This window comes from Schistocerca americana, chromosome 2 (assembly GCF_021461395.2).
Source record: "Schistocerca americana isolate TAMUIC-IGC-003095 chromosome 2, iqSchAmer2.1, whole genome shotgun sequence".
NCBI classification, from domain to species: domain Eukaryota; kingdom Metazoa; phylum Arthropoda; class Insecta; order Orthoptera; family Acrididae; genus Schistocerca; species Schistocerca americana.
The window spans coordinates 721,830,955-721,858,425 of NC_060120.1; the positions used below are offsets into that span (position 1 = coordinate 721,830,955).

The window sequence follows — 27,471 nt, forward strand, 5'->3', positions numbered from 1 at the left end:
GGCATCGTGGCTCCTCGCCATCAGGGAAGTGAATACTCGGCCGTGGTGTGCGAGCGACGTAAACAACGCGCTGTAAGTCACTTCAGCGGACAATAATATTTTGGGTAAACAGTCCCCCTCTCTTGCTCTGTCCGTTTCGAATCCAGCCAATGATGACGACCAACCCATAGTAGCAGCTGGAATTTCAACCAATACCACTTTTCTAGTGTAACTGTGGAATAGCGCCTTTCTATCCAATGACGATGGGCCGGCAATGGTATCTACAGGGGATCAGCCAACAACGCCCCTTATTCTGCATCAGAGCGGGAATATTAGCCTATGAATATGGCCTACCAATGGTAGCCATAAGAATTTTAACCAATACTATCACTTCTCCAGCACGAACGCGAGAAAACTCCCCTTTATAAGAGGACGCGACACTCGTCTCTGACAGTGTTCTAGCGGTAATGGACACCATAAGATCCTGAGGAAGATTCCAGCAGAGAGGTGGAAACGTCGGTCATTTTAGTAGAAATATGATGCGGCCTAATAACACAGAAGATTTTAACTTCAATGACAACGGTCACGATAGCCTGCAGAATTACACATAAAAGTAATTTGCTTTCAACTGATGTAATATACACCTATTTTGTGAGTTATTTGCCCAAATTTCGCTATTACTCTATTGTGCTGATTCTTGTTCAAATAGCCTGCATAAAAGAGGTCAGCGCATATTGTCACTACGTAAGCACGATTCACACTCACGGACGGTGGCATTTTCAGGGACGTGTTGAGCGTGTGTCTCGCCGGCGTCGCCGTGCTGCTGCTGCTGGCATTGGCGCTCGTGTCCGTCGCGGAGTTCTTCCCCTCGGTAAGTACGCAGTTCTGCGCCTACAGATATCAGAATCGAATGGCTGTCAACACGTTGGTGCCCTCACTTGCGCTCAGCAGCCCCTACACCGCATTCACACTAACATTTACTCTTTTCAGAGACGTCACGTGTGAAATGCTCAACTGTGGTGTCGTTTTCTTTCCTATCCATACTCAAATGGTTCAAATGGCTCTGAGCACTATGGGACTTAACAGCTATGGTCATTAGTCCCCTAGAACTTAGAACTACTTAAACCTAACTAACCTAAGGACATCACACAACACCCAGTCATCACGAGGCAGAGAAAATCCCTGACCCCGCCGGGAATCGAACCCGGGAATATCCATACTCACATACCAATATTATACACGGAAGCGCCAAACAAACTAGTATAGGCATGCGTATTCAAATACACAGACAGAATACGGCACTACGGTCGGCAACGCCTACATAAGACAGCATGTGTCTGGAGCAGTTGTTACATCGGTTACTGTTGCTACAATGGCAGGTTATCAAGATTTAAGTCTGTCTGAAACTGTAGTTATAGTCAGTGCACAAGCGATGGGACACAGCATCTCAGAGGCAGCGATTAAGTGGAGATTTTTTCATACGACCGTTTCACGAGTGTAGCGTGAGTATCAGGAATCCGATAAAACATCAAATCTCCGACATTGCTGTGGCCGGAAAAAGATCCTGCAAGAACGGGACCAACGACGACTGAAGAGAATCGTTCAACGTGACAGAAGTGCAACCCATCCTCAAATTGCTGCAGGTTTCAATACTGAGCCACACCAATTGTCAGCCTGCGAACCATTCAACGAAGCATCATCGATATGGGCTTTCGGAGCCGAAAGCCCACTCGTGTACCCTTGATGACTGCACGACACAAAGGTTTACGCCTCGCCTGGACCCGTCAACACCGACATTGGACTGTTAGTGACTGCAAACATGTTGCCTGGTCGGGCGAGTCTCTTTTCAAATTGTATCGAGCGGATGAACATGTGCAGATATGGAGACAACCTCATGAATCCATGGATCTTGCAAGTCAGCAGGGGAATGTTCAAACTGGTGGAGACTCTGTAATGGTGTGGGGCACGTGTAGTTGGAGTGATATGGGACCCCTGATACGTCTAGCTACGACTCTGACGGGTGACACTTCCGTAAGCCTTCTGTCTGATCACCTGCATCCATTCACCTCCATTGTGCATTCCGACGTACTTCGCCAATTCCAGAGGACAATGCGACATCCACACGTCCAGATTTGCTACAGAGTGGCTCCAGGACCACTCTTCTGAGTTTAAACTCTTCCGCTGGCCAGCAAACTTACCAGACATGAACATTATAGAGCATATCTGGGATGCCTTGCAACGAGCTGTTCGGCAGGGACCTCAGCCCCCTCGTACTCTTACGAATTTATGGACAGCCTGCAGGATTCATGGTGTCAGTTCCCTCCAGGACTACTTCAGACATTAGTCGACTACATGCCACGTCTTTTTGCGGCACTTCTGGGTAGTCACGGGAGCACTACACGATGTTAGGCAGGTGTACCAGTTTCTTTGGCGTTTCAGTGTAAATGCGAAAGTAATTCTGTCTGTTAAGTTTTCACGACTACACCATTGAAACGATCTTAATGAAATTTGACATGGAGATAACTTGAACTCTGAGTAGGAACACAGGTTACTTTATATGTGTGTAGTACAATGCATATATTGATTTAAAGACTGCAACACGAATTAGGCAAAATCATTTACTTTTTGAAAGAGATATTTACTCTTTGACTTTTGAACTTAATCTTTACTCTTCAAGGTGACTTCAAAAAGTAATTTGCACATTATTGTGGCAGGTGAAATAACTTTTATTGAATGCTGCAACACACTGAAAAGTGTCGCAAATACATGACACTATTTCTCAACACAATCACAATGTCTCTGTAAACAATGGTCTGAACGTTCTACTTATCAATCGAGAAAAATCTACTTCTTGATCACGGCGCCATTCGAGAAGTTATCTAACTATCTCTCATCAATTAAATATTTTAGCTAAAAACATTCTAAAGCCAAGATGGCATAAATGTCTCTTTATTTAAAACACCAGTTTCGACAGACTTAGCTGTCATCTTCAGATTGTAAAAAATGGATAGTAACTGAAGAAAACGACATTACACTCTAAACCTCCGAAACGCAACGTCGGCAAGACAGTTGGTAGTATACTGTCAGACAGGATCGTCGCAAATGCTTTGAAATGGAAGATTCTTATGTAATCAGGGGCGAATTATACAGTTTCACCTGAGTGCTTCGGTAGCTAGGTTTTTGAATCTCTGCATATTAATCTAATTTATATAGTTTCTCGGGTCAGCTCCTGCGTTTTCGTCAGCATCTGCAGTAGAATTCTGCAGCACGTGCCGATAGATAGTCCGATTACATGGGTAGTTTAGTTTTCCACGGTCTTCAGTATGGATAGGAACTGTGATGGTCGTGTGTGGATGCAAGCAGAATTGGTGACACTTCGCTCTCAGCTCCAGGTTGTGATTGCTTCGGTTACACAGCTTAAGGCTGCATTAGATGGGCACCACTGTTGTGGGCCGGCTGTGGGGATCCAACAGACGTCCAATACGGCCGAGTCCTCTGATAGGTCCTCACCAGTGGCCAGCCCAGTTACTGCTCTCATTGAGGTTAACCTCTCACCTGTGATCGAGTGGGAGGTTGCCCTGGGACGTTGCACGTGGTGAAGGACTTCCCAGTGGGCCGCAAGTAAGGCCTCCCCGGTTAGTCTAACTAACAGGTTCCAGGTGCTGTCTGTGGCTGACGCTGTCGCTGAGCCAGATGCCTGCACCCGTCCTGTTTCAGAGGAAACCTCTAAGCATGAAACATCCGGGCAATCACAGAGGGTGGGATTGTTGATCGTTGGGAGCTCCAACGTTAGGCGCGTAATGGTGCCCCTTAGGGACATGGCTGCCAAGAATGGGAAGAAAACCAATGTACACTCTGTGTGCATACTGGGTGGAGTCATTCCAGACATGGATGTCACGATGTCATGAAGACCACACGGTGCAGCCAACTGTAGGTGGTGGCTCACGTCGGTACCAATGATGTGTGTCACTTTGGATCAGAAAAGATTCTCTCTGGTTTCGAGCAGCTAACAGGAGTGGTAAAGGCTGCCAGTCTTGCCTGCGAGGTGAAGGCAGAGCTCACCATTTGTATCATAGTCGACAGGACCGACTGCAGATCTCTGGTACTGAGTCGAGTGGAGGGTCTGAATCAGAGGCTCAGATGGTTCTGTGACGGTGTGGGCTGCAGATTCCTCGACTTGCGCCATGGGGTGGTTGGGTTTCGGGTTTACCTGAATTGGTCAGGAGTCCACTATAAGAAGGAGGCGACTACAAGGATAGCAGGGGCTGTGTGGCGTGGACTGGACGGTTTTTTAGGTTAGAGGGTCTCGGGAAAATACACGAAGGTCTTCAGTCACAAAGGGTGCAGGACGAACACAGGAAAAACGTAGATACAGGAACCATCGATATAACAGTTCTAAATGGTTGTAGCTGTGTTGGGAAAGTACCAGAGCTCCAAGCACTAATAGAAAGCACTGATGCTCAAATCCATATAGGCACTGAAAGCTGGCTAAAGCCAGAGTTAAAATCAGGCAAAATTTTTACAAAGAACCAAACGGTGTTCCGAAAAGATAGGCTAAACACGGTTGGCGGTTGCGTGTTTGTTTCTGTTAGAAGTAGTTTATCTTCAAATGGCTGTGAGCACTACGGGAGAAGTAGTTTATCTTGTCGCGAAATTGAAGTATGTAAGTCCTCTGAGTTAATGTGGTCAGAGGTCATTGTTGCCAACTGGAATAGAGTAATAATTGGATCCTTTTACCGATTTCCCAATTCAGATGATACAATTGCTAAAATGTTCAAAGAAAACTTGAGTTTAATTTCAAGCACGTACCCGACTCCTACAATTATACACTCCTGGAAATGGAAAAAAGAACACATTGACACCGGTGTGTCAGACCCACCATACTTGCTCCGGACACTGCGAGAGGGCTGTACAAACAATGATCACACGCACGGCACAGCGGACACACCAGGAACCGCGGTGTTGGCCGTCGAATGGCGCTAGCTGCGCAGCATTTGTGCACCGCCGCCGTCAGTGTCAGCCAGTTTGCCGTGGCATACGGAGCTCCATCGCAGTCTTTAACACTGGTAGCATGCTGCGACAGCGTGGACGTGAACCGTATGTGCAGTTGACGGACTTTGAGCGAGGGCGTATAGTGGGCATGCGGGAGGCCGGGTGGACGTACCGCCGAATTGCTCAACACGTGGGGCGTGAGGTCTCCACAGTACATCGATGTTGTCGCCAGTGGTCGGCGGAAGGTGCACGTGCCCGTCGACCTGGGACCGGACCGCAGCGACGCACGGATGCACGCCAAGACCGTAGGATCCTACGCAGTGCCGTAGGGGACCGCACCGCCACTTCCCAGCAAATTAGGGACACTGTTGCTCCTGGGGTATCGGCGAGGACCATTCGCAACCGTCTCCATGAAGCTGGGCTACGGTCCCGCACACCGTTAGGCCGTCTTCCGCTCACGCCCCAACATCGTGCAGCCCGCCTCCAGTGGTGTCGCGACAGGCGTGAATGGAGGGACGAATGGAGACGTGTCGTCTTCAGCGATGAGAGTCGCATCTGCCTTGGTGCCAATGATGGTCGTATGCGTGTTTGGCGCCGTGCAGGTGAGCGCCACAATCAGGACTGCATACGACCGAGGCACACAGGGCTAACACCCGGCATCATGGTGTGGGGAGCGATCTCCTACACTGGCCGTACACCACTGGTGATCGTCGAGGGGACACTGAATTGTGCACGGTACATCCAAACCGTCATCGAACCCATCGTTCTACCATTCCTAGACCGCCAAGGGAACTTGCTGTTCCAACAGGACAATGCACGTCCGCATGTATCCCGTGCCACCCAACGTGCTCTAGAAGGTGTAAGTCAACTACCCTGGCCAGCAAGATCTCCGGATCTGTCCCCCATTGAGCATGTTTGGGACTGGATGAAGCGTCGTCTCACGCGGTTTGCGCGTCCAGCACGAACGCTGGTCCAACTGAGGCGCCAGGTGGAAATGGCATGGCAAGCCGTTCCACAGGACTACATCCAGCATCTCTACGATCGTCTCCATGGGAGAATAGCAGCCTGCATTGCTGCGAAAGGTGGATATACACTGTACTAGTGCCGACATTGTGCATGCTCTGTTGCCTGTGTCTATGTGCCTGTGGTTCTGTCAGTGTGATCATGTGATGTATCTGACCCCAGGAATGTGTCAATAAAGTTTCCCCTTCCTGGGACAATGAATTCACGGTGTTCTTATTTCAATTTCCAGGAGTGTAGTTGGTGGTGACTGTAATTTTCCCTCAATATGTTGGCTAAAATACATGTTTAATTCCGGAGGTTCACATAAAACATCGTCAGAAATTATGCTAAACGCATTCTCTGAAAATTATTTCGAGCAGTTAGTTCACGAACCCACGCGAATAGTAAACGGTTGTGAAAACACACTTGACTTACTAGTAACAAATAATCCTGAGTTAATAACGAGCACCAAAACGGATACAGGAATTAGTGAACACAGAGTTGTCGTAGCGAGACTGAATATTATAGCCCCCAAATCCTCCAAAAATAAAAGAAAATTATATTTGTTCAAAAAAGTAGATAAAAATTCACTTGACGCTTTCCTGAAAGACAGTCTCCACTTATTGGCAACAATTGAAAGAATTCTACCAAATAAATTAACAAACGACGGAGCTGATCCTCCTTGGAACACAAAACGGATCAGAATATTGTTGCAGCAACAACGAAAAAAATATTCCACATTTAAACAGACGCAAATTCTCCACGATTGGCGATCTTTTACAGAAGCTCGAAATTTAGCTCGGACTTCAATGCGAGATGCTTATAATAGTTTCCACAACGAAACTTTGTCTTGAAACTTGGCAGAAAGTCCAAAGAGATTCTGCTCGTATTTGAAGTATGCTTGCGGCAAGACACAACCTGTGCCTTCTCTCCGCGATAGCTCAAAATGTTCACATGTGTGTGAAATCTATGGGACTTAACTGCTAAGGTCATCAGTCCCTAAGCTTACACACTACTTAACCTAAATTATCCTAAGGACAAACACACACACCCATGCCCGAGGGAGGACTCTAACCTCCGCCGGGACCGGCCACACAGTCCATGACAGCAGCGCCTTAGACTGCTCGGCTGCGAGATAGCAATGGAGATACTATCGAAGACATTGCTGCCAAGGCAGAGTTACTAAACAAAGCCTTCCGAAATGCCTTCACAAAAGAAGACGAAGTAAATATTCCAGGATTCGATTCAAGAACAGTTGCCAACATGAGTGACGTAGAAGTAAATATCCTCGGTGTAGTGAAGCAACTTAAATCACTTAATAAAAGCAAGTCTTCTGGTCCAGACTGTATACCAATTAGGTTCCTTTCCGAGTATGCTGATGCATTAGCTCCATACTTAACTATCATATACAACCGTTCGCTCGACGAAAGATCCGTACCCAAGGACTGGAAAGTTGCACAGGTCACACCAATTTTCGAGAAAGGTAGTAGGAGTAATCCACTAAATTACAGGCCCATATCATTAACGTCGATATGCAGCAGGATTTTAGAACATATATTGTGTTCGAACATTGTGAATTACCTCGAAGAAAACTGTATATTGACACATAGTCAACACGGATTTAGTAAACATCGTCCTTGTAAAATACAACTACCTCTTTACTCGCATGAAGTGTTGAGTGCTATTGACAAGGGATTTCAAATTGATTCTGTATTTCTGGATTTCCGGAAAGCTTTTGACACTACCACACAGGCCGCTTGTAGCAAAATTGAGTGCTTATGGAAAATCGTCTCAGATACGTGACTGGATTCGTGATTTCCTATCAGAGAGGTCACAATTTTTAGTAACTCACGGAAGGTCTTCGAGTAAGACAGAAGTGACTTCTGGCGTTCTACAAGTTAGTGTTATAGGCCCTTTGCCGTTTTTTATCTGCATAAACGGTTTGGGAGACAATCTGAGCAGCCGTCTTAGGGTGTTTGCAGATGACGCTGTCGTCGAAGAGCAAAAAAATTGCAAAACGATTTAGAAAAAATATATGTATGTTGCAAAAATTGGCAGTTGACCCTAAATAACGAAAAATGTGAGGTCATCCAGATGAGTAATAAAAAGAATCTACATCTACATCCATACTCCACAAGCCACCTGACGGTGTGTGGCGGAGGGTACCCTGAATACCTCTATCGGTTCTCGCTTCTATTCCAGTCTCGTATTGTTCGTGGAAAGAAGGATTGTCGGTATGCTTCTGTGTGGGCTCTAATCTCTCTGATTTTATCCTCATGGTCTCTTCGCGAGATATACGTAGGAGGGAGCAATATACTGCTTGACTCTTCGGTGAAGGTATGTTCTCGAAACTTTAACAAAAGCCCGTACCGAGCTACTAAGCGTCTCTCCTACAGAGTCTTCCACTGGAGTTTATCTATCATCTCCGTAACGCATTCGCTATTACTAAATGATCCTGTGACGAAGCGTGCTGCTCTCCGTTGGATCTTCTCTATCTCTTCTATCAACCCTATCTGGTACGGATCCCACACAGCTGAGCAGTATTCAAGCAGTCGGCGAACAAGCGTACTGTAACCTACTTCCTTTGTTTTCGGATTGCATTTCCTTCGGATTCTTCCAATGAATCTCAGTCTGGCATCTGCTTTACCGACGATCAACGTTATATGATCATTCCATTTTAAATCACTCCTAATGCGCACTCCCAGATAATTTATGGAATTAACTGTTTCCAGCTGCTGACCTGCTATTTTGTAGCTAAATTATAAGCCATCTATCTTTCTATGTATCCGCAGCACATTGTCTACATTGAGATTCAGTTGCCATTCCCTGCACCATGCGTCAATTCGCTGCAGATCCTCCTGCATTTCAGTTCAATTTTCCATTGTTACAACCTCCCGATACACCACAGCATGATCTGGAAAAAGCCTCAGTGAACTTCCGATGTCATCCACAAGGTTATTTATGTATATTGTGAATAGCAACGGTCCTATGTCACTCCCCTGTGGCACACCTGAAATCACTCCTACTTCGGAGGATTTCTCTCCATTGAGAATAGCATGCTGCGTTCTGTTATCTAGGAACTCTTCAATCCAATCACACAATTGGTCTGATAGTCCATATGCTCTTACTTTGTTCATTAAACGACTGTGGGGAACTGTATCGAACGCCTTGCGGAAGTCAAGAAACACGGCTCCTACCTGTGAACCCGTGTCTATAGCCCTCTGAGTCTCGTGGACGAATAGCGTGAGCTGGGTTTCACACGACCGTCTTTTTCGAAACCCATGCTGATTCCTGCAGAGTAGATTTCTAGTCTCCAGAAAAGTCATTATACTCTAACATAATACGTGTTCCAAAATTCTACAACTGATCGACGTTAGAGATATAGGTCTATAGTTCTGCACACCTGTTCGACGTCCCTTCTTGAAAACGGGGATGACCTGTGCCCTTTTCCAATCCTTTGGAACGCTACGCGCTTCTAGAGACCTACGGTACACCGGTGCAAGAAGTGGGGCAAGTTCCTTCTCGTACTCTGTGTAAAATCGAACTGGTATCCCATCAGGTCCAGCGGCCTTTCCTCTTTTGAGCGATTTTAATTGTTTCTCTATCCCTCTGTCGTCTATTTCGATATCTACCATTTTGTCATCTGTACGACAATCTAGAGAAGGAACTACAGTGCAGTCTTCCTCTGTGAAACAGCTTTGGAAAAAGACATTTAGTATATCCGCCTTTAGTCTGTTATCCTCTGTTTCAGTACCATTTTGGTCACAGAGTGTCTGGACATTTTGTTCTGATCCACCTACCGCTTTGACATAACACCAAAATTTCTTAGGATTTTCTGCCAAGTCAGTACATAGAACTTTACTTTCGAATTCATTGAACGCCTCTCGCATAGCCCTCCTCACACTACATTTCGCTTCGCGTAATTTTTGTTTGTGTCCAAGGCTTTGGCTATGTTTACGTTTGCTGTGAAGTTCACATTGCTTCCGCAGCAGTTTTCTAACTCGGTTGTTGTACCACAGTGGCTCTTTTCCATCTGTTACGATCTTGCTTGGCACATACTCATCTAACGCATATTGTACGATGGTTTTGAAATTTGTCCACTGATCCTCAACACTATCTGTACTTGAGACAAAACTTTTGTGTTGAGCCGTCAGGTACTATGTAATCTGCTTTTTGTCACTTTTGCTAAACAGAAAAATCTTCCAACCTTTTTTAATATTTCTATTTACGGCTGAAATCATCGATGCCGTAACCGCTTTATGATCGCTGATTCCCTGTTCTGCGTTAACTGTTTCAAATAGTTCGGGTCTGTTTGTCACCAGAAGGTCTAATGTGTTATCGCCACGAGTCGGTTCTCTGTTTAACTGCTCAAGGTAGTTTTCAGATAAAGCACTTAAAAAAATTTCACTGGAATCTTTGTCCCTGCCACCCGTTATGAATGTTTGAGTCTCCCAGTCTACATCCGGCAAATTAAAATCTCCACCCAGAACTATAACATGGTGGGGAAATCTACTCGAAATATTTTCCAAATTATCCTTCAGGTGCTCAGCCACAACAGCTGCTGAGCCAGGGGGCCTATAGAGACATCCAATTACCATGTCTGAGCCTGCTTTAACCGTGACCTTCACCCAAATCATTTCACATTTCGGACCTCCGTCAATTTCCTTCGATACAATAGCACTTCTTATCGCTATAAACACGCCTCCCCCTTCACTGTCCAGCCTGTCTCTGCGGTATACATTCCAATCTGAGTTTAGGATTTCATTACTGTTTACGTCTGGTTTCAGCCAACTTTCTGTCCCTAGTACTATATGGGCGTTGTGACCGTTTATTAATGAGAGCAGTTCTGGGACCTTTCTATAGACGCTCCTGCAGTTTACTATTAGCACATTAATATTGTTATTCCCTGTTGCATTTTGGCTACTCCTACCTCGCCGCGTCTCAGGAGGCGTCTTGTCGGGCCTAGGGAGGGAATTCTCTAACCTAAAAAAACCCCATGTGCACTCCACACGTACTCCGCTACCCTTGTAGCCGCTTCCGGCGTGTAGTGCACGCCTGACCTATTCAGGGGGACTCTACATTTCTCCACCCGATAGCGGAGGTAGAGAAATTTGCACCCCAGATCTCCGCAGAATCGTCTGAGCCACTGGTTTAAGCCTTCCACTCGGCTCCAAACCAGATGACCGCGATCGGTTCTGGGAACGATACAACAAATAGTTAGCTCTGATTCCACCCCGCGAGCGAGGCTTTCCGCCTTCACCAATTCCGCCAACCGCCTGTACAAACTGAGGATGACCTCTGAACTCAGACGGCAGGAGTCATTGGTGCCGACATGAGCAACAATTTGCAGTCGGGTGCACCCAGTGCTCTCTATCGCCGCCGGCAGGGCCTCCTCCACATCTCGGATGAGACCCCCCGGCAAGCAGACAGAGTGAACACTGGCCTTTTTCCCCGACCTTTCCGCTATATGTTCGTTAAACTTCGGTTACACGATAAATCAGTCAAATCTAAAGGCCGTAAATTCAACTAAATATCTAGGATGTACAATTACGAATAACTTAAATTGGAAGGAACACATAGAAAATGTTGTGGGGAAGACTAATCAAAGATTGCATTTTATTGGTAGGACACTTAGAAAATGTAATCGATCTACTAAGGAGACTGCCTACAATACGCTTGTCCGTGCACTTTTAGAATACTCCTGCGTAGTGTGGTATCCTTAGAATGGACGGAGTACGTCGAAAAATTTCAAAGCAGGGCAACACGTTTAGTATTATCGCGAAATAGGGGAGAGAGTGCTACTGAAATGATGCAGGATTTGTGGTGGATGTCATTGAAACAAAGGAGTTTTTCGTTACGGAGCAAACTTCTCACGAAATTCCAATCACCAACTTTCTCCACCAAATTCGAAAATATTTTGTTGTCGCCGACCTACATAGGGAGAAACGAGCACCATGATAAAGTAAGGGACATCAGAGTTCGTACGAAAAGACACATGTTTTCGTTCTTTGCGCGCTATACGAGATTGGAAAAATAGAAAATTTGCGAAGGTGGTCCGGTGAACCCTCTGCCAGACACATAGACGTGATTTGCAGAGTATCCATATAGACGCAAATGTAGATATTACGTCTTCAACACTACAGAGACTTCCGCGTGTGCAAGACCTGTTTAAAGGTGTCCGAGTAATCCCTAGAGGAATGGTGTCCAAATGATGTTTTTGCGGCATTATTTTACAAATTTCACGAGGAAAGCTATTTGGTTAACTTTCAATCACATGCTTATTAAAAGCAGAGGAGCTCCTTTCCTTCACATATAGCACACTTTCAGATTTCTAGAAAAAAATGGCATTCATTTACAGTAATTGCACACTTCCTTTTATTTTTGTATTTCATTTTTCTCGACTAAGCTTAACTATTTTCATTATTATTTTGGTGTAAGAAAGATGACACACGCCGGCCAAAGAAAAGTCGGGAGGATGAAACACCAGTATTTAAAATCAAACCGTTCTCCAAAAACTTAAATGTCATGTTGAGATCTAGTTATGCTTCCTCATCGTCAGAGTCTCTAGTCCACAGCTCCCGTCAAAAAACCTATCTTTTGGTTGTTAGTCGTCTAGGGGTGCAAGTCCACAGATTTTTTTTAGGTGAGCTTGGTTGTATAAAACTTTCTAGTAACGTTCTTCTATTACTGTTCAGTTCAAAAACAAAGACTTCTTAGACTGGATTAGTCAGCATTGCCAACAAATTATTTAATAATTCTAAAAACCAGAATCGCTGTCCTAACTAAGTCAACGCTCTACAGAAATTGTCCACACAACTGCCCACCTTCTTCCGCGACTGCTCCTTTTGCTTTGGTGGCTTCTGAGCTTCTAACGTCATTCTCATAGCGACAAACAAGCCCTACGTCAGAATTACGACGTGTTCTACTATTCTGAGACGGGAGGAGGAGTAGGGTGTCATCAGTTTTCTGACTAGTTTGATACGAGCCGCACCGAATTCATGTCTTGTATAGCAGTTGCACTCAACATCCTCACTCACTTGGGGATATGTTCTAATCTCTGCCTTCCCATACAGCTTTTACCCTCTACTGATCCCTCCATTACCATGGAAATTATTCTCTGATATCTTAGCACATAACATCGCGTCCCCGCTTGTTGTCAATTTCCTCCGTAAGTTCCTTTTCTCGTCTCTTCTACGCAGAAAGTCCTCATTTCTTATTTGTTTAGCCTGTCTAATTTTCAGCATCCTTCTGTGGGAGCTCGTTTCGAGTCTCTTCTTTTCCAGTTTTCCCCAGTCCATCATTCACACAAATTAAGATTCGCATAATTTTCAATTACACCGAAGGCCAATTTTCCGATTCAGTGGAGCGAAACAGTATTCAGGGACCCATGCAGCCCGCCGGTTCCGTTCACAGGCAAATTATATTTGGACTATACTTTCAGAATCGTATTGAAATTGGTAAAAGGGCTAAATCATACAAAACGTAAAATCACTAAAAATGGCGAAATAAAAATCAAACGATGTTACTGACATGTATATCAAAAGATTCTGTTTGATGTGATGATTACTAAACGTACATTGGATTTTCGCTAGAGAAGTATCAGCAGACTTGTCGATGAATGTGTATCGATCTTTTGATTCAATACCTGTAATTTTAAATGAAATTTATTATTAGAATCAAGATATTTTGACCGTTTGTTTCGTTTTAAATACGTCAATTCTTTAAATTTTTTTTTTTTTTTTTTTTTTTTTTTTTTTTTTTTTTTTTTTTTTTTTTTTTTTTAAGAAGTGTTAAAACTAAGATGAGCCATGCTTCGACATCGGGCTTTGCATACTTCGTTCGTGGAAGCTATCCCCGACACAACCTGTTAAGTCACTATGCAAAGCGACTCTCGGTGTATGTAAGTATAGACGAAAGTAATTTGTAAAAGACGACTTGAACCACACGAACAAAACTGATTAAGTAATTATCTGTGTGTGGATAAAAATCCTACAACAAGATCGCAAATATTTCTTTACTGATTGCCGGTTTCGGCTCACTGGCGAGCCATCTTCAGATCAATCTCAAATGCTGTTCGGTGTGTCACAATCATGACACATCGTCGTATTCTTAGAGCTAAGTTACCCTAAAATGAACAATCGTGATTGTTACGTAAACTGACAACGTTAATCACTAATGTCAGAGAATGACAAAAGTAAATACAGTTACCGGATGACAATTATTGAAATATATGAAATAAAATCGTCAAAACTTCTGAACGGTTTGCGTTAAGACGCTCAAACTACACGGTTGGCCGATGGGCATAATGGGAATTAGTATGTACATGATGGTTTGGGTTAGCGACAAAGCCCACTTTCATTTGGATGGGTTCGTCAATAAGCAAAATTGATACATTTGAGGGACTGATAACCAGCATTTCACGATCGAGAAGTCTTTTTACCCTCAATGGGTGACTGTGTGGCGTGCAATGTCCTGTCACAGAATAGTCGGTGTGATATTCCTTGATGGCACGGTGACTACCGAACGGTACGTTGAGGTTTCGGGAAAGGACTTCATCCCCATTATCAAAGTGACCCTGATTTCCACAAGAAGTGGTTCATGCAAGACAGAGCTCGACCCAATCGAAGCAGGAGAGTGTTTGATGTACTGGAGGAGCATTTTGCGGACCGCATTCTGGCTCTGGTGTACCCAGAGGCCACTGGTATTCACCGGATCTGAACACACATGATTCCTTGTTGAGCTGCTATATTAAATACAAGGTGTACAGTAGTAATACCAAAACCATTGCTGAGCTGAAAACAACCATTCAGGAGGTCATCGACAGCATCAATGTCCCGACACTTCAGCGGTCATGCAAAATTTCGCTATTCGTCTGCGTCACATTATAATCAATGGTGGCATGCATGCCGAACATGTCATAACCAAAATCCGAATATCTATAACTAATTTACGTTCGATAATTCGATAATTGTCACCCTGTATAAAGCTCAGTATGGAAGCAGAAGGATAATTTCAAGCGACTTTATGCATGGGCTGAAAGACCGATTTTATGTATGGGCTGAAAGTGTGCTATACTTCATCAGAGCCAATTTTTACTACACAGAATTTTAACTTGTAGTTACAAAGGAGTTTTCATCTAATGCAGTCGATTTGAGAGACGTCAATTAGTCGCAGTCGATCTCTCATTTATGGAAAAAGACAGCAATTTCAGTGGAATTATACCAAACTTCAGGATGAAACTTCTCACTCTGCAGCGAAATTTACGCTGAAATTAAACTTTCCCACAGATTAAAACTATGTGCCGGACAGAGATCTGAATTCAGGACCTTTGCCTTTCGCTGACAAGTGTTCCACCAATTAAGCTACACGAGCACGATTCGCGACTCGTCCTCACAGCTTTACTTCCGCCAGTACCCCATCTCCTACGTTCCAGACTTCACAGAAGTTCTCCTGCGAAACTTTCAGGACTATGACACTGCTGCGACAAAGCTTATCCACAGCCTGGGGAATGTTTCGAAACTGACACCTTTCCCACTGCAGTGGACTGTGCACTGATATTAAACTCCCTGGCAGATTAAACCTGTGTGCCGGATCGAGACTCGAACTCTCCACGGTATAACTCCTTCCAGAAGTACAAATGCTGCAAGTTTCGCAGGAGAGCTTTTGTGAAGTTTGGAACGTAGGAGATGAGATACTGCGGAGGCAAAGCTGTGAGGATTGGTCAGTTGTAGAACACTTGTCCGCGAAAGGTGCAGCTCCCGAGTTCAAATCTCGGTTCGGCACACAGTTTTAATCTGCCAGGACGTTTCAAATCACTGGTCAAGGTCAAGAGAAGACGTTTCAGAGATGAATATTTCGAGCTTTGAGGTGTGTTAAACTGAAATGTGGGTCTGTGGAAATGCAAGGAAGGAAAAATACACCTTAGTTCATGGAAATGGTTAGAAATTAGATTCGTAGGTAAGCTAAGAAATGGAATGGTATTAAGAAGAATCAACAAGTAGATGCCCACAGAAGTGACGAAGACACTGCGTTACGTGCTTTCACTAAGTCTTCAAGTAACATTTAGTCTGGTTATCGAAGCAGCAGTACTGAGCAAATAATAGGACGGTACGAGAGTAGCTGCAGTATGTTATTTTCACAGATGTCGAGTGAACTGGGTGTGTAGTTGAAGAGACCAGGGAGAGTAAATTTGTCTTATGTCTAATTTATGTTGGTATTTAAATATAACGGTAATTTAAGAAGCAACGTAAGCTGTGGAGTGGAAGGGCCTGTGGGCTGTAGAGGCGTAATTATTATTTAGCATTGATTTAATTTACTGACTTCTTCACCTCAGCGATGTAAAATGCTTCCAACCTATATTTAAAGGAAGCAGAATAATTATAAGAAAAGCGTTACTCGTTCACGTTTAATAACAATATCCAGGAAAACAGTGCCAAATACGTTTATGAGAGATATAGTAATATCGGTCTTTCAAGTGACAGTGGATGTCCCAAACTGATTTCTGTGGTTCTTTCACGCAATTTTGCTTATCTGTTAGCACTGACAACTCTACGCAACGCTGCTCTGTCGGTCGTTAAGTGAAGGCCGTCGGCCACTAAGTTGTCCGTTGTGAGAGGTAATGCCTGAAATTTGGTGTTCTCGGCACACCCCTGGCAATGTGCATCTCGAAATATTGAACTCCCTAACGATTTCCGAAATGGAATGTCCCTTGCGTCCACCTCCAATTATCATTCCACGTTGACAGTCTGTTAATTCCCGTCGTGCGGCCAAAAACCTTTCCACATGAATCACCCGAGTGCAAATGACAGCTCTTGCAGTGCACTGCCCTTTTACACCTTGTGTACGCAGTGCTACGCCATCTGTGTGCACATGGCTATCCTGTGACTTACGTCACCTCGGTATATAGCTTGTAGCAACGCTAAGGGTCAACATCCTCGGCACTTGATATGACGGCCGTGATAATAAATCTGAAATCTGTTTCTGCTTCAGAGTTATGACACTGTTTTCTTGCCGCTAAATCTTACAAACATTTCAAAGCCATCAACTGGAAAGCAAACATTCTTTTTGTTCTTCTAACCACTTGACAGCCGCCTCATGCTAGTGAAAAACTTCCTCACTGCATGGTCGCTTTTCCACGTCGTCGTAAAGGCTTTGGCCGTAGATTACAGTGACAATTATTTCGTTGTCCGTCAATACTTGATAGCCAGGGCATCAGCATCACATTCAAGGCGGTCTTGAATATTATCCTGGTCGTATTCTTCAAATGTTGTAGATTCTTTACCTACCCAACCATTTCAACAGAAAATTGGTTGTTTGGTTGCTTCTCAGGTGCATAGATAGTCACCTGAAGGAAGGAGCTTATTCCAAATCAACTGATGGAAAGTCATCGAGTAAAACAGAAGAGATTTCTGGCGTTCCCCAAGATAGTGTTATAGGTCCTCTACTGTTCTTTATTTATAGAAACGATTTAGGAGACAATCTCAACACTCGTCTTGGGTTGTTTGCAGATGAATCTGTCGTTTATCGTTTAGTGAAGTCATCAGAAGATCAAAACAAATTTCAAAGCGATTTACAAAAGATATTGTTTGGTGCGAGACATTGATCCTAGATAATGAAAGGCGTGACGTCATCCACATCAGTGCTAAAAGGAATCCGTTTTCTTCGGTTACACGATAAAGCAGTCAAATCTAAATTCAACTAAAAACCTAAAAATTTCAATTACGAAGAACTTAAATTTGAAGTAACACATAGAAAATGTTATGGGAAAGGCCAACCAAAGACTGCGTTTTATTGGCAGAACACTTACATGATGCAACAGATCTTCTAAAGCGACTGCCTACACTTGTCCGTCCTCTTTGGGAGTACTGCTTCGCGGTGTGTGCTCCTTACCAGATAAGGTTAATGGAGCACATCGAGCGACTTCAAAGAAAGGCAGCACGTTTTGTATTATCGATAAATCGAGAAATATGGGAGAGAGCGTCACCGACATGATACACTAATCTGGGGTGGACATCATTAAAAGAATGGCGTTTCTCGTTGCGATGGGATATTCTCGCGAAATTTCAATCACGAACTTTCTCTTCCCAACTCGAAAATATTTTGTTGACGTAGACCTACTAGGGGAAACGATCATCATAATAAAATAAGGGAAATCAGTGCTTTCACGGAAAGTTAAAGGTATTAGTTTTCCCCGTGCGCTGCTCGAGATTGGGATAATAGAGAATTATTGTGAAGGTGGTTCGATGAACCCTCTGCCAGGCACTTAAGTGTTGTCTTCAGAGTATCCATGCATTTGTAGATGTAGATGCTAGTGAAGTGTCACTGACAGTAACCCAACCTTCTTCTGCCATATACGCAGCATCCTTGAAGTCAATTTCCTTACACAAAAATACATATTGTTTTTTTTCATATTCTTTCCCGATCGCTACCGTACGCAGCAATGTTTCTGTATAAACGTTTCAGCTTTTGGTGACTCCCTGGCCCATTGGATGAAGGACAGAAGTAACGTTGGAAAAAAAAAAAAATTCGCTACCTCACTGCAGTGTGGTTATCATTATCAAGAAAAGTTTCCAGAATTCTCAGTTGTATGATGATGCTTTTTGACTTCAAATATAAATACGGTGTCACACCATTCTATAAAAATACCTGTTTCCATCTGTGGATTCTTTTCGTTTTTGTAAGTGACCGGCAATTTTTATATGCCTGTAAAGCGACGCTTCTTTAAAGACCTTCCTGTAACTGGCAAAAGTAGCCTGTTTGTTCCGTATAATATGCATGATTTATTTGCCTTAAAACCGGGTGCTGAATTTTCGTTCTTAGAAACTAGGGTTGTGTTAATACTTGCCTCATTTTTGCTGCCTTCCTTATTAAAAATATTTTTAACAGACACCTTGAAATGGTTATCTGCTTTAGTATCAGCCGACAGTTTCTCACTCTCGACGTCTAATTCCCTAATTTCGTGCCTACATTTGAAACACGTAAGCCAGACAGTGGATCCGTGTTCTATGGGTGCCGGCACGGTAGCTCAACGTGTTCGGTCAGAGGATTACTTGCCTTCTGTAATAAAAAATCGAGTCAACGGATTGACAATGAGCTTGAATGGATGTCATGGGATGTCCGCCCAGAAGAAATTAAACGAGCCATAACGAAAAAAAATAGGACTAAATAAAGGGGAGGGTAGCATCTGTGATTAATAATCAAAACCTTCTTGGTCTTCTTGGTCCCGAGTTCGAATCCCGCCACCGCTTAAATTTTGATTAATGATCAGCATTGGCGGCCGAAGACATCCAGCATAAGAAGTCACCCTCATTCTGCCAACGACCTCCTCAAAGAGGGCGGACGAGCAGACAGAGGTTCAGGGCACTCTCTGGTCCTTAGGGTGGGAAACTGCTCCTAAAAATGGAAGCATCAGCAATTATCAGCGGCGTGGGGATGCATAAAGCGATGATATCACTGCATTAAAGACACATGACGTGTACCCACAGGACATGTGGCCTATATCTGAGAAAGTGTCATGATAATCTCTTCATTGGCAAAAGGTTCGGGAATAGTCCCCCATTCGGATCTCTGGGAGTGGACTATAAAAAGGCGAAGTGTCCACGAAAAAAAGGCTGAATAATCAACGAAACGATAACGTTCTACGAGTCGGGGCGTTGAATGTCAGAGGTTTGAACGTGATAGGAAAGCTAGAAAGTCTGAAAAGGGAAATGCAAAGGCTCTATCTCGATATAGCAGAAGGCAGTGAAGTGAAACGGAAAGAAAACAAGGATTTCTGATCAGGTGAGTATAGGGTAATATCAACAGCAGCAGAAAATAGTATAAGAGGAGTAGGATTCGTTATGAATAAAGTGTTCAAATGTGTGTGAATTCCTAAGGGACCAAACTGCGGAGGTCATCGGTCCCTAGACTTACACACTACTTAAACTAACTTAACGCTAAGGACAACACACACACCCATGCCAAAGGGAGGATTCGAACCTCGTGCGAGAGGGGTCACACGATTAGTGACATAGCGCCTATAACCCCGCGGCCACTCTGCGCGGCCGTTATGAATAGGAACGCAGGGCGGAGAGTGATCTAATATGAGCAGTTCAGTTCAAATGGCTCTGAGCACTATGGGACTTAACATCTGTGGTCATCAGTCCCCTAGAACTTAGAACTACTTAAACCTAACTAACCTAAGGACATCACACACATCCATGCCCGAGGCAGGATTCGAACCTGCGACCGGAGCGGTCACGCGGTTCCAGACTGAAGCGCCTTTAACCGCACGGCCACACCGGCCGGCAAGAGCAGTTCAGTGAAAGATTTGTTCTCACAAGATCTGATAGCGAACCAAAGCCGACAGTTATAGCTTTGAAGCGCGCTTCAACGTAGCAATCAGAAGATGAAAAGAGGATACTGAAAGGGTAATTCAGTATGTAAAGGGAGATTAAAGTCTAGCAATCATAGGGTTGTGGCAGAAGGAGTAGAAGCAAAGGCTTGGTAATCGGAATAAGAGAGGAGAAAGACTAAATGCGTTTTTATCAAATTTCAGTTAGTAATAGCAAATACTCAATTCCAGAATCACAAGAGAAGGAGTATATGTGGAGACATGGTTATACAAAGACACTGAAATCAGATATTTTAATGTAAGGTCAACCCAGAACCTGACACGGTATATAGTCAGATCATAATTTAGTGCCGGCCGGAGGGCCGTGCGATTCTAGGCGCTACAGTCTGGAACCGAGCGACCGCTACGGTCGCAGGTTTGATTCCTGCTTCGGATATGGATGTGTGTGATGTCCTTAGGTTAGTTAAGTTTAATTAGTTCTAAGTTCTGGGCGACTGATGACCTCAGAAGTTAAGTCGCATAGTGCTCAGAGCCATTTGAACCATTTGAACCATAATTTAGCAATGATGAAAAGGAGGCTGAAGTTTAAGAGAATCGTACAGAAGAATCAGTGAAGAAGGAAGTAGTATATTGATGTACTGAGAAAAGATGAGACACGTTTGAACATAACCAAAGACGTGAATAATGCGGTAAGGAATATCGCAGTAAATAGTTTAACTGAAGAGGAGTGGCGGTCACAGATTTTGGACAATCAGACATAGGTACAAGGAATGTAACTTGGAAGGAACGTTTGGTAACACAAGAAATATTTCAATTGATTGACGAAAAGGAGGAACTAAAAAAATGTTCAGGGAAAGACAGAAAAACAGCAACATGAATCACTCAGGAATTAAATAAATAGCTAGGCGCTTGAGTCCGGAACAGCGCGACTGCTACGGTCGCAGGTTCGAATCCTGCCTCGGGCATGGATGTGTGTGATGTCCTTAGGTTAGTTAGGTTCAAGTAGTTCTACGTTCTAGGGTACTGATGACCTCACATGCTCAGATGCTCAGAGCCATTTGAACCAATTGAATAAATAAGAAGTTCATGGCAGCCGAGGCGAAAAGACTGTGGGAAGAAGAAATCGAAAAAGAAATGATCGTCCGGATGACGTACTCAGAATACAGAAATGTCAAAACAAGTTTCGGAGAAATTAAAAGCAAGGCCGGTGACACAAACAGTGCAATGGGCACTCCACTGTTAAACACAAAAGAAAGAGCGTCTTCGTGGAAAGATCACATCGAAGGCCTGTATGAGGGGCTCCTCTAATCACAGGATAGAAGGAGAAACTGGAGTCAATAAGGAAGATGTATAGGATCCAGTATTACAGTCAGAACTTAAAACAGCTCTGGAACACTTGACATCAAATGAAGCAGAAGTGATAAGTAATATTCCATTGGAATTTCTAAAATCAACCAAAGAACTACTCAAGTTGGTGTGTAGAATGTATGAGACTGGCGACAAATCGTCAGACTTTCGGGAAAACATCGTCCACGCAATTCCGAAGACAGCAAGAGCCGACAAGTGCGAGAATTATCGCACAATAGGCTTAAGAACTGGTGCATCCAAGTTGCTGACAAGAATAATATACAGAAGAATGGAAAAGAAAGTTGAAGATCAGTTAGGTGACGATCAGTTTGACTTCAGATTAGATAAAGGCACCAATTAGACAGTTCTGATGTTGCGGTTGATAATGGAAGCAAGACTGAAAAAAATGGAGACACCTGCATTGGATTTGTCGACTTCGAAAAAGCGTTCGACAAAGTAAAAAGATGCAAGATATTCGAAATTCTGAGAAAAATAGGGGTAATCTACAGGAGAAGGCAGGTAATATACAATACGTAGATAAGAGGGAACAATAATACTGGATGACCAAGATCGAAAGGCTCGGATTAAAAAGGATGTAAGACAGGGACCCTATTGTTACGTCTACATGGAAGAAGCAATGAGGGACACAAAAAACAAAGAGGGATTAAAATTAAGGGTGAAAAGGTATCGCCTGCCTCTGTGGCCGAGCGGTTCTAGGTTCTTCAGTCCGGAACCGCGCTGCTGCTACAGTCGCAGGTTCGAATCCTGCCTCGGGCATGGATGTGTGTGATGTCCTTAGGTTAGTTAGGTTTAAGTATTTCCAAGCTCAGAGCCATTTGAACCATTTGAAAAGATAACAATGCTAAGATTCGCTGATGGCATTGCTATCCCCAGTGAAAGCGAAGAACAATTACGGGATCAGTCGAATGGAATGAACAGTCTAATAAGTACGAAAACATGGATAGAGAACAAACTAGAAAAAGACTAAAGTAATGAGAATAGCGAGAAAGTTAGCAACAGAATTTGTGGTCACGAAGTAAACGTAGTTCTGAATTTCTCTTAACACAGAGGCAAACTAACCCACGTCGCACGATGCAAGGACACATGAAAAGAAGTCTAGCACTGCGAAAGAGGGCATTCCTGCCGAGAGAAGGCCACTGGTACCAAACATAAGCCATAACCAGAGGAAGAAATTTGTGATAATGTACATTTGGAGCACAGAATACTACTGTAGTGAATCATGTACCGTAGGAAAACCAGGACAAAAGAGAATCGAGGGTTTGAGATGTGGTACTACTGAAGAATGTTGAGAACAATGTGGACTCGTTAAGTAAGAAGCGAGAAGTTTGTCTGCAGAATTGAGAAAGAAAGGAAAACATGGAACACAGTGACAAGAAGAAGAGACAGGAACATAGGACGTGTGTTAAATATCAGTGAATAACCGTCTTGGTCTTAGAGGAAACTGTACAGGACAAAAACTATGGGTGATGACCGAGATTGGAATACGTGCAGTAAGTAACTGAGGATGCAAGTTCAACTCTGAAATGAAGATATCAAATGATTTCACAATTGCGGATAAGGACTACCATCACCTATAGAATGGAATGACAACAATGAAAATTTGTGCCGGACTGGGACTCAAACCCTGATTTCCCGCTTATCGCGAGCGATCGCCTTACGATTTGGCTATCCGTGCACGACTCACGGCTCTAACCAAACTTCCACATACCATAAATCATGCGTCTGCTACCTGTACTCGTACATGCATCATGTGTATTCCCCTACAGGTCAGTCGTTGTACTTGAAAGTCGATACTGCATGCATGTCCAAAGGAACTCTGGATCGTTATCAGAATAACATAGGTACTGCAATATAGTGCTGCAATGAAAAGGTTGGCGCATGCAAGGAATTCATGATGGGCCGCATCAAATCAGTCATAAGAGTAATGACTGAAAAAATAACCAAGCCACATGATAGTCGCTTTAAGATCAGTGTTACACCCATCATTTCAAGAATTTTTTTACAAATCAAGGGGTCATTTGTTACTTGTCCTTGACTGCGTGCCTGTATCAACCATCATGTCTAAATCCCGGTTTTCTATCATATTCATAATATTCTAGAGAGCTTCACTGTCAAATACAGTGGCAAATTTTGTACATCATCAGAGTTCTGTTTAATGCCAGGTATTGATAGCATTCCCAAGTCGATATTCCCAGACTAAGTTTGACCGACTAGCACCTTTCTTCATTGCCACTGTGAATGGAACAGCACTATCAGTCAGAAGCGAAGGTTCAGACGTCAACAGCAACAATGACGGTTGGCAGGGAGGGTTAAACTTTTGAACTGGTTAACGCAGCTCCAGTGGAAGTTCTACATGGGACGCGCGTAAGTTTTAATCTATCTACTGATACGCCTTCGATTATCCTATTTTTGTTGAGTGGTACTCAACTAATCGATTATATATGTTTAAACAGGGAATAGCACAGTTGTTGAGACACTAAAGTTGCATTCAAGATGAGTGGGGTTCAGATACCACACACATCGGTCAGGCTTAGGATTCTCCAAAACAGGTCACGCGAATTCCATGGTTCCTTTAAAACAACGGTTGATTCTCTGCCCCATGATTGTCCATTCAGGGCTTCAGCTCCGTCTCTACTGATCTCAATCTCAAAGGGACATTTCAGGTGTTTTCATGATCCAACTGCGCTACAGTTGCGCTTCCCTCTCCGACTGGAAAGAAGGACCGTGTGTTGTTCGGAAATACAACATACCGCAACTGGGGGGGACATATTTCATTCTCAACAGCTCTTCGACGTCATTGAGAAGATAATACTCATTACGGTCCTTATCGTACCACAACAACCCTTCCCCCCCCCCCCCCCCTCTCTCCACCCCCAATCACCACATCATCAGTTTCTCATCTTCGCGATTTTCAGCCATTACGGTACGCTTAAAGCAGTAGAGGTCTATAAGGTGTATCAGATGTATTCCATGTAGCAGGCAACGTCCGACGACTGACGTTATTCAGAGCACATCTCTCTGTCCGAAAGCCCGTCAGTCGGGAGACAACTTGGTGTTACTAGCATAGTACCGTATACGTGCTCATCACATGTAGTGAGTCTGTGCACTGGTACGCATCAGTTCGTGAACGATCTTGGTGGCCTGCGTATTTACACAAGGATGTCTTTCTTGATACTTATCCTTCCATTCACATAATTTCTACATGCTAGAGGCCTTGTGGTTAGTTTATTGCCTATGATTTATTAGCAGGTCACAGCTGCTCGTAAGAGATGGTCATCGTATGTGCTTATTCCGCAAGCGTACTCAATGTTCCCCGTGAAACCGAGGAGCGGCTCCATAGTTGTAATTCGTGGGAATATTTTATTGCTTGGGGAAGCTGTTGAATACTTTCCAATTTCCCGCCTACAGTTGTAATAGTGACAGCTTGTGGTACAGTGCCTTCGACTCAGGAACATCGCAGGTCACCGAAGGTTATCAAAAGTGCCAAGTATATACACTACTGGCCATTAAAATTGCTACACCACGAAGATGACGTGCTACGGACGCGAAATTCAACCGACAGGAAGAAGATACTGTGATATGCAAATCATTAGCTTTTCAGAGCATTCACACAAGGTTGGCGCCGGTGGCGACACCTACAACATGCTGACATGAGGAGAGTTTCCAAGCGATTCCTCATACACAAACAGCAGTTACCGCCGTTGGCTGGTGAAACGTTGTTGTGATGCCTCGTGTAAGGAGAAGAAATGCGTACCATCACGTTTCCGACTTTGATAAAGGTCGGATTGAAGCCTACCGCGATTGCTGTTTATAGTATCACGACATTGCTGCTCGCGTTGGTCGAGATTCAATGACTGTTAGCAGAATATGGAATCGGTGGGTTGAGAAGGGTAATACGGAACAACGTGCTGGATACCAACGGCCTCGTATCACTAGCAGTCGAGATGACAGGCATCTCATCCCCATGGCTGTAACAGATCGTGCAGCCACGTCTCGATCCCTGAGTCAACAGATGGGAACGTTTGCAAGACAACAACCATCTGCACGAACAGTTCGACGACGTTTGCAGCAGCATGGACTATCAGCTCGGAGACCACGGCTGCGGTTACCCTTGACGCTGCATCACAGACAGGAGCGCCTGCGATGGTGTACTCAGCGACGAACCTGGGTGCACGAATGGCAAAACGTCATTTTTTCGGATGAATCCAGGTTCTGTTTATAGCATCGTGATGGTCACATTCGTGTTTGGCGACATCGCAGTGAACGCACATTGGAAGAGTGAATTCGTCATCGCCATACTGGCGTATCACGCGGCGTGATGGTATGGGGTGCCATTGGTTACACGTCTCGGTCACCTCTTGTTCGCATTGACGGCACTTTGAACAGTGGACTTTACATTTCAGATGTATTACGGCCCGTGGCTCTACCCTGCATTCGATCCCTGTGAAACCCGACATTTCAGCAGGATAATGCACGACCGCATATTGGAGGTCCTGTACGGGCCTTTCTGGATACAGAAAATGTTAGACTGCTGCCCTGGCCAGCACATTCTCCAGATCTCTCACCAATTGAAAACATCTGGTCAGTGGTGGGTGAGCAACTGGCTCGTCACAATACACCAGTCACTACTCTTGATTAACTGTGGTATTGTGTTGAAGCTGCATGGGCAGCTGTACCTGTACACGCCATCCACGCTCTGTTTGACCCAATGCCCAGGCGTATTAAGGCCGTTATTACGGCCAGAGGTGGTTGTTCTGTGTACTGATTTCTCGGGATCTATGCACCCAAATTGTGTGAAAATATAACAGTTCTAGTATAATATATTTCTCCAATGAATACCCGTTTATTATCATCTGCATTTCTTCTTGGTGTAGCAATTCTAATGGCCAGTAGTGCACTTTCCAGTTCGCTGTTTTTACGCAGGCGAAATTACTTCCCTGCCTATAGACTGTTAACGAATTTTTTTGCGCATTGCTTCTCAACTTCATGCTATATTAGATTGTCATTTTATGATATTGCTATCCGCTGGCTTCCTATATTTATGGGTCGCAAAATGTGTAGTCGATACTGCCCAGTATGCCACACAGTGGGCAGTGCTGTACAACTTGTTTTACATTAAGCGAGTCTGCTTTATCAGTTTTAAATGTTTAGTTTCCACTTCTTATTTTCGAAGCACGCAATAAATGCCAGTTTAATAGCTGGGCGTTCTATCTACAAGCCATACTTTCACACATCACAGTTCGAACGGCAGGGCTGATGCATGAACTATTACTATTTACACGCTACTGTGCGGTTCAGCTGCACGGCTCTGCGCAGTAAATAAAGCCTGTAGTCGGCAGCGTGGGTTTGGGTCTGTTTTTTACAATGCAAACGTTCTGCCTGGCGTCTGATTTGAATGATGAACTCGAGGAGATAGAGGGGCGTAATCTGATACGAAACTTCATATTGAATAAGTTAAAAAAGAAATTTCTCGTGTAACCTGACGACTGCAGAATGTGTATGTAGAAAATATGTTGAGAAAGTAACAGATATATTCAATAACGCTGAATAAGCCTTACAGAGGAAGAATGAATATTTCAATGACTCGTCTGACTATGGTTATGATTTCAAACCAGTAACTACTTGTACATAAGCTGCTTCAAGGAACTGCCCATCAATTTCTATAGTTCAAACGTGAATATGTACTTCATTTGGTAATTTTGTGGAATGCTGTAAAAAGGTAATTAATATTCATATGAGACTGAACACCAAAACGTTCTTCCTTTACTGGTTTAGAAGGCAAAAAATATAAGACCATA

The 27,471-nt window shown here is 43.9% G+C and overlaps 1 protein-coding gene across 1 annotated transcript in view; it reads left to right on the forward strand.

The window, feature by feature from the left end:
• Positions 1–27,471, forward strand: part of LOC124594377 (adenylate cyclase type 3) — a 686,894-nt gene that overhangs the window by 512,996 nt on the left and 146,427 nt on the right. Inside the window, exon 11 of the mRNA XM_047132746.1 lies at positions 763–850. Within this exon, the coding sequence (XP_046988702.1) occupies positions 763–850 (88 nt within the window). The remainder of the gene's footprint in view (positions 1–762; positions 851–27,471) is intronic.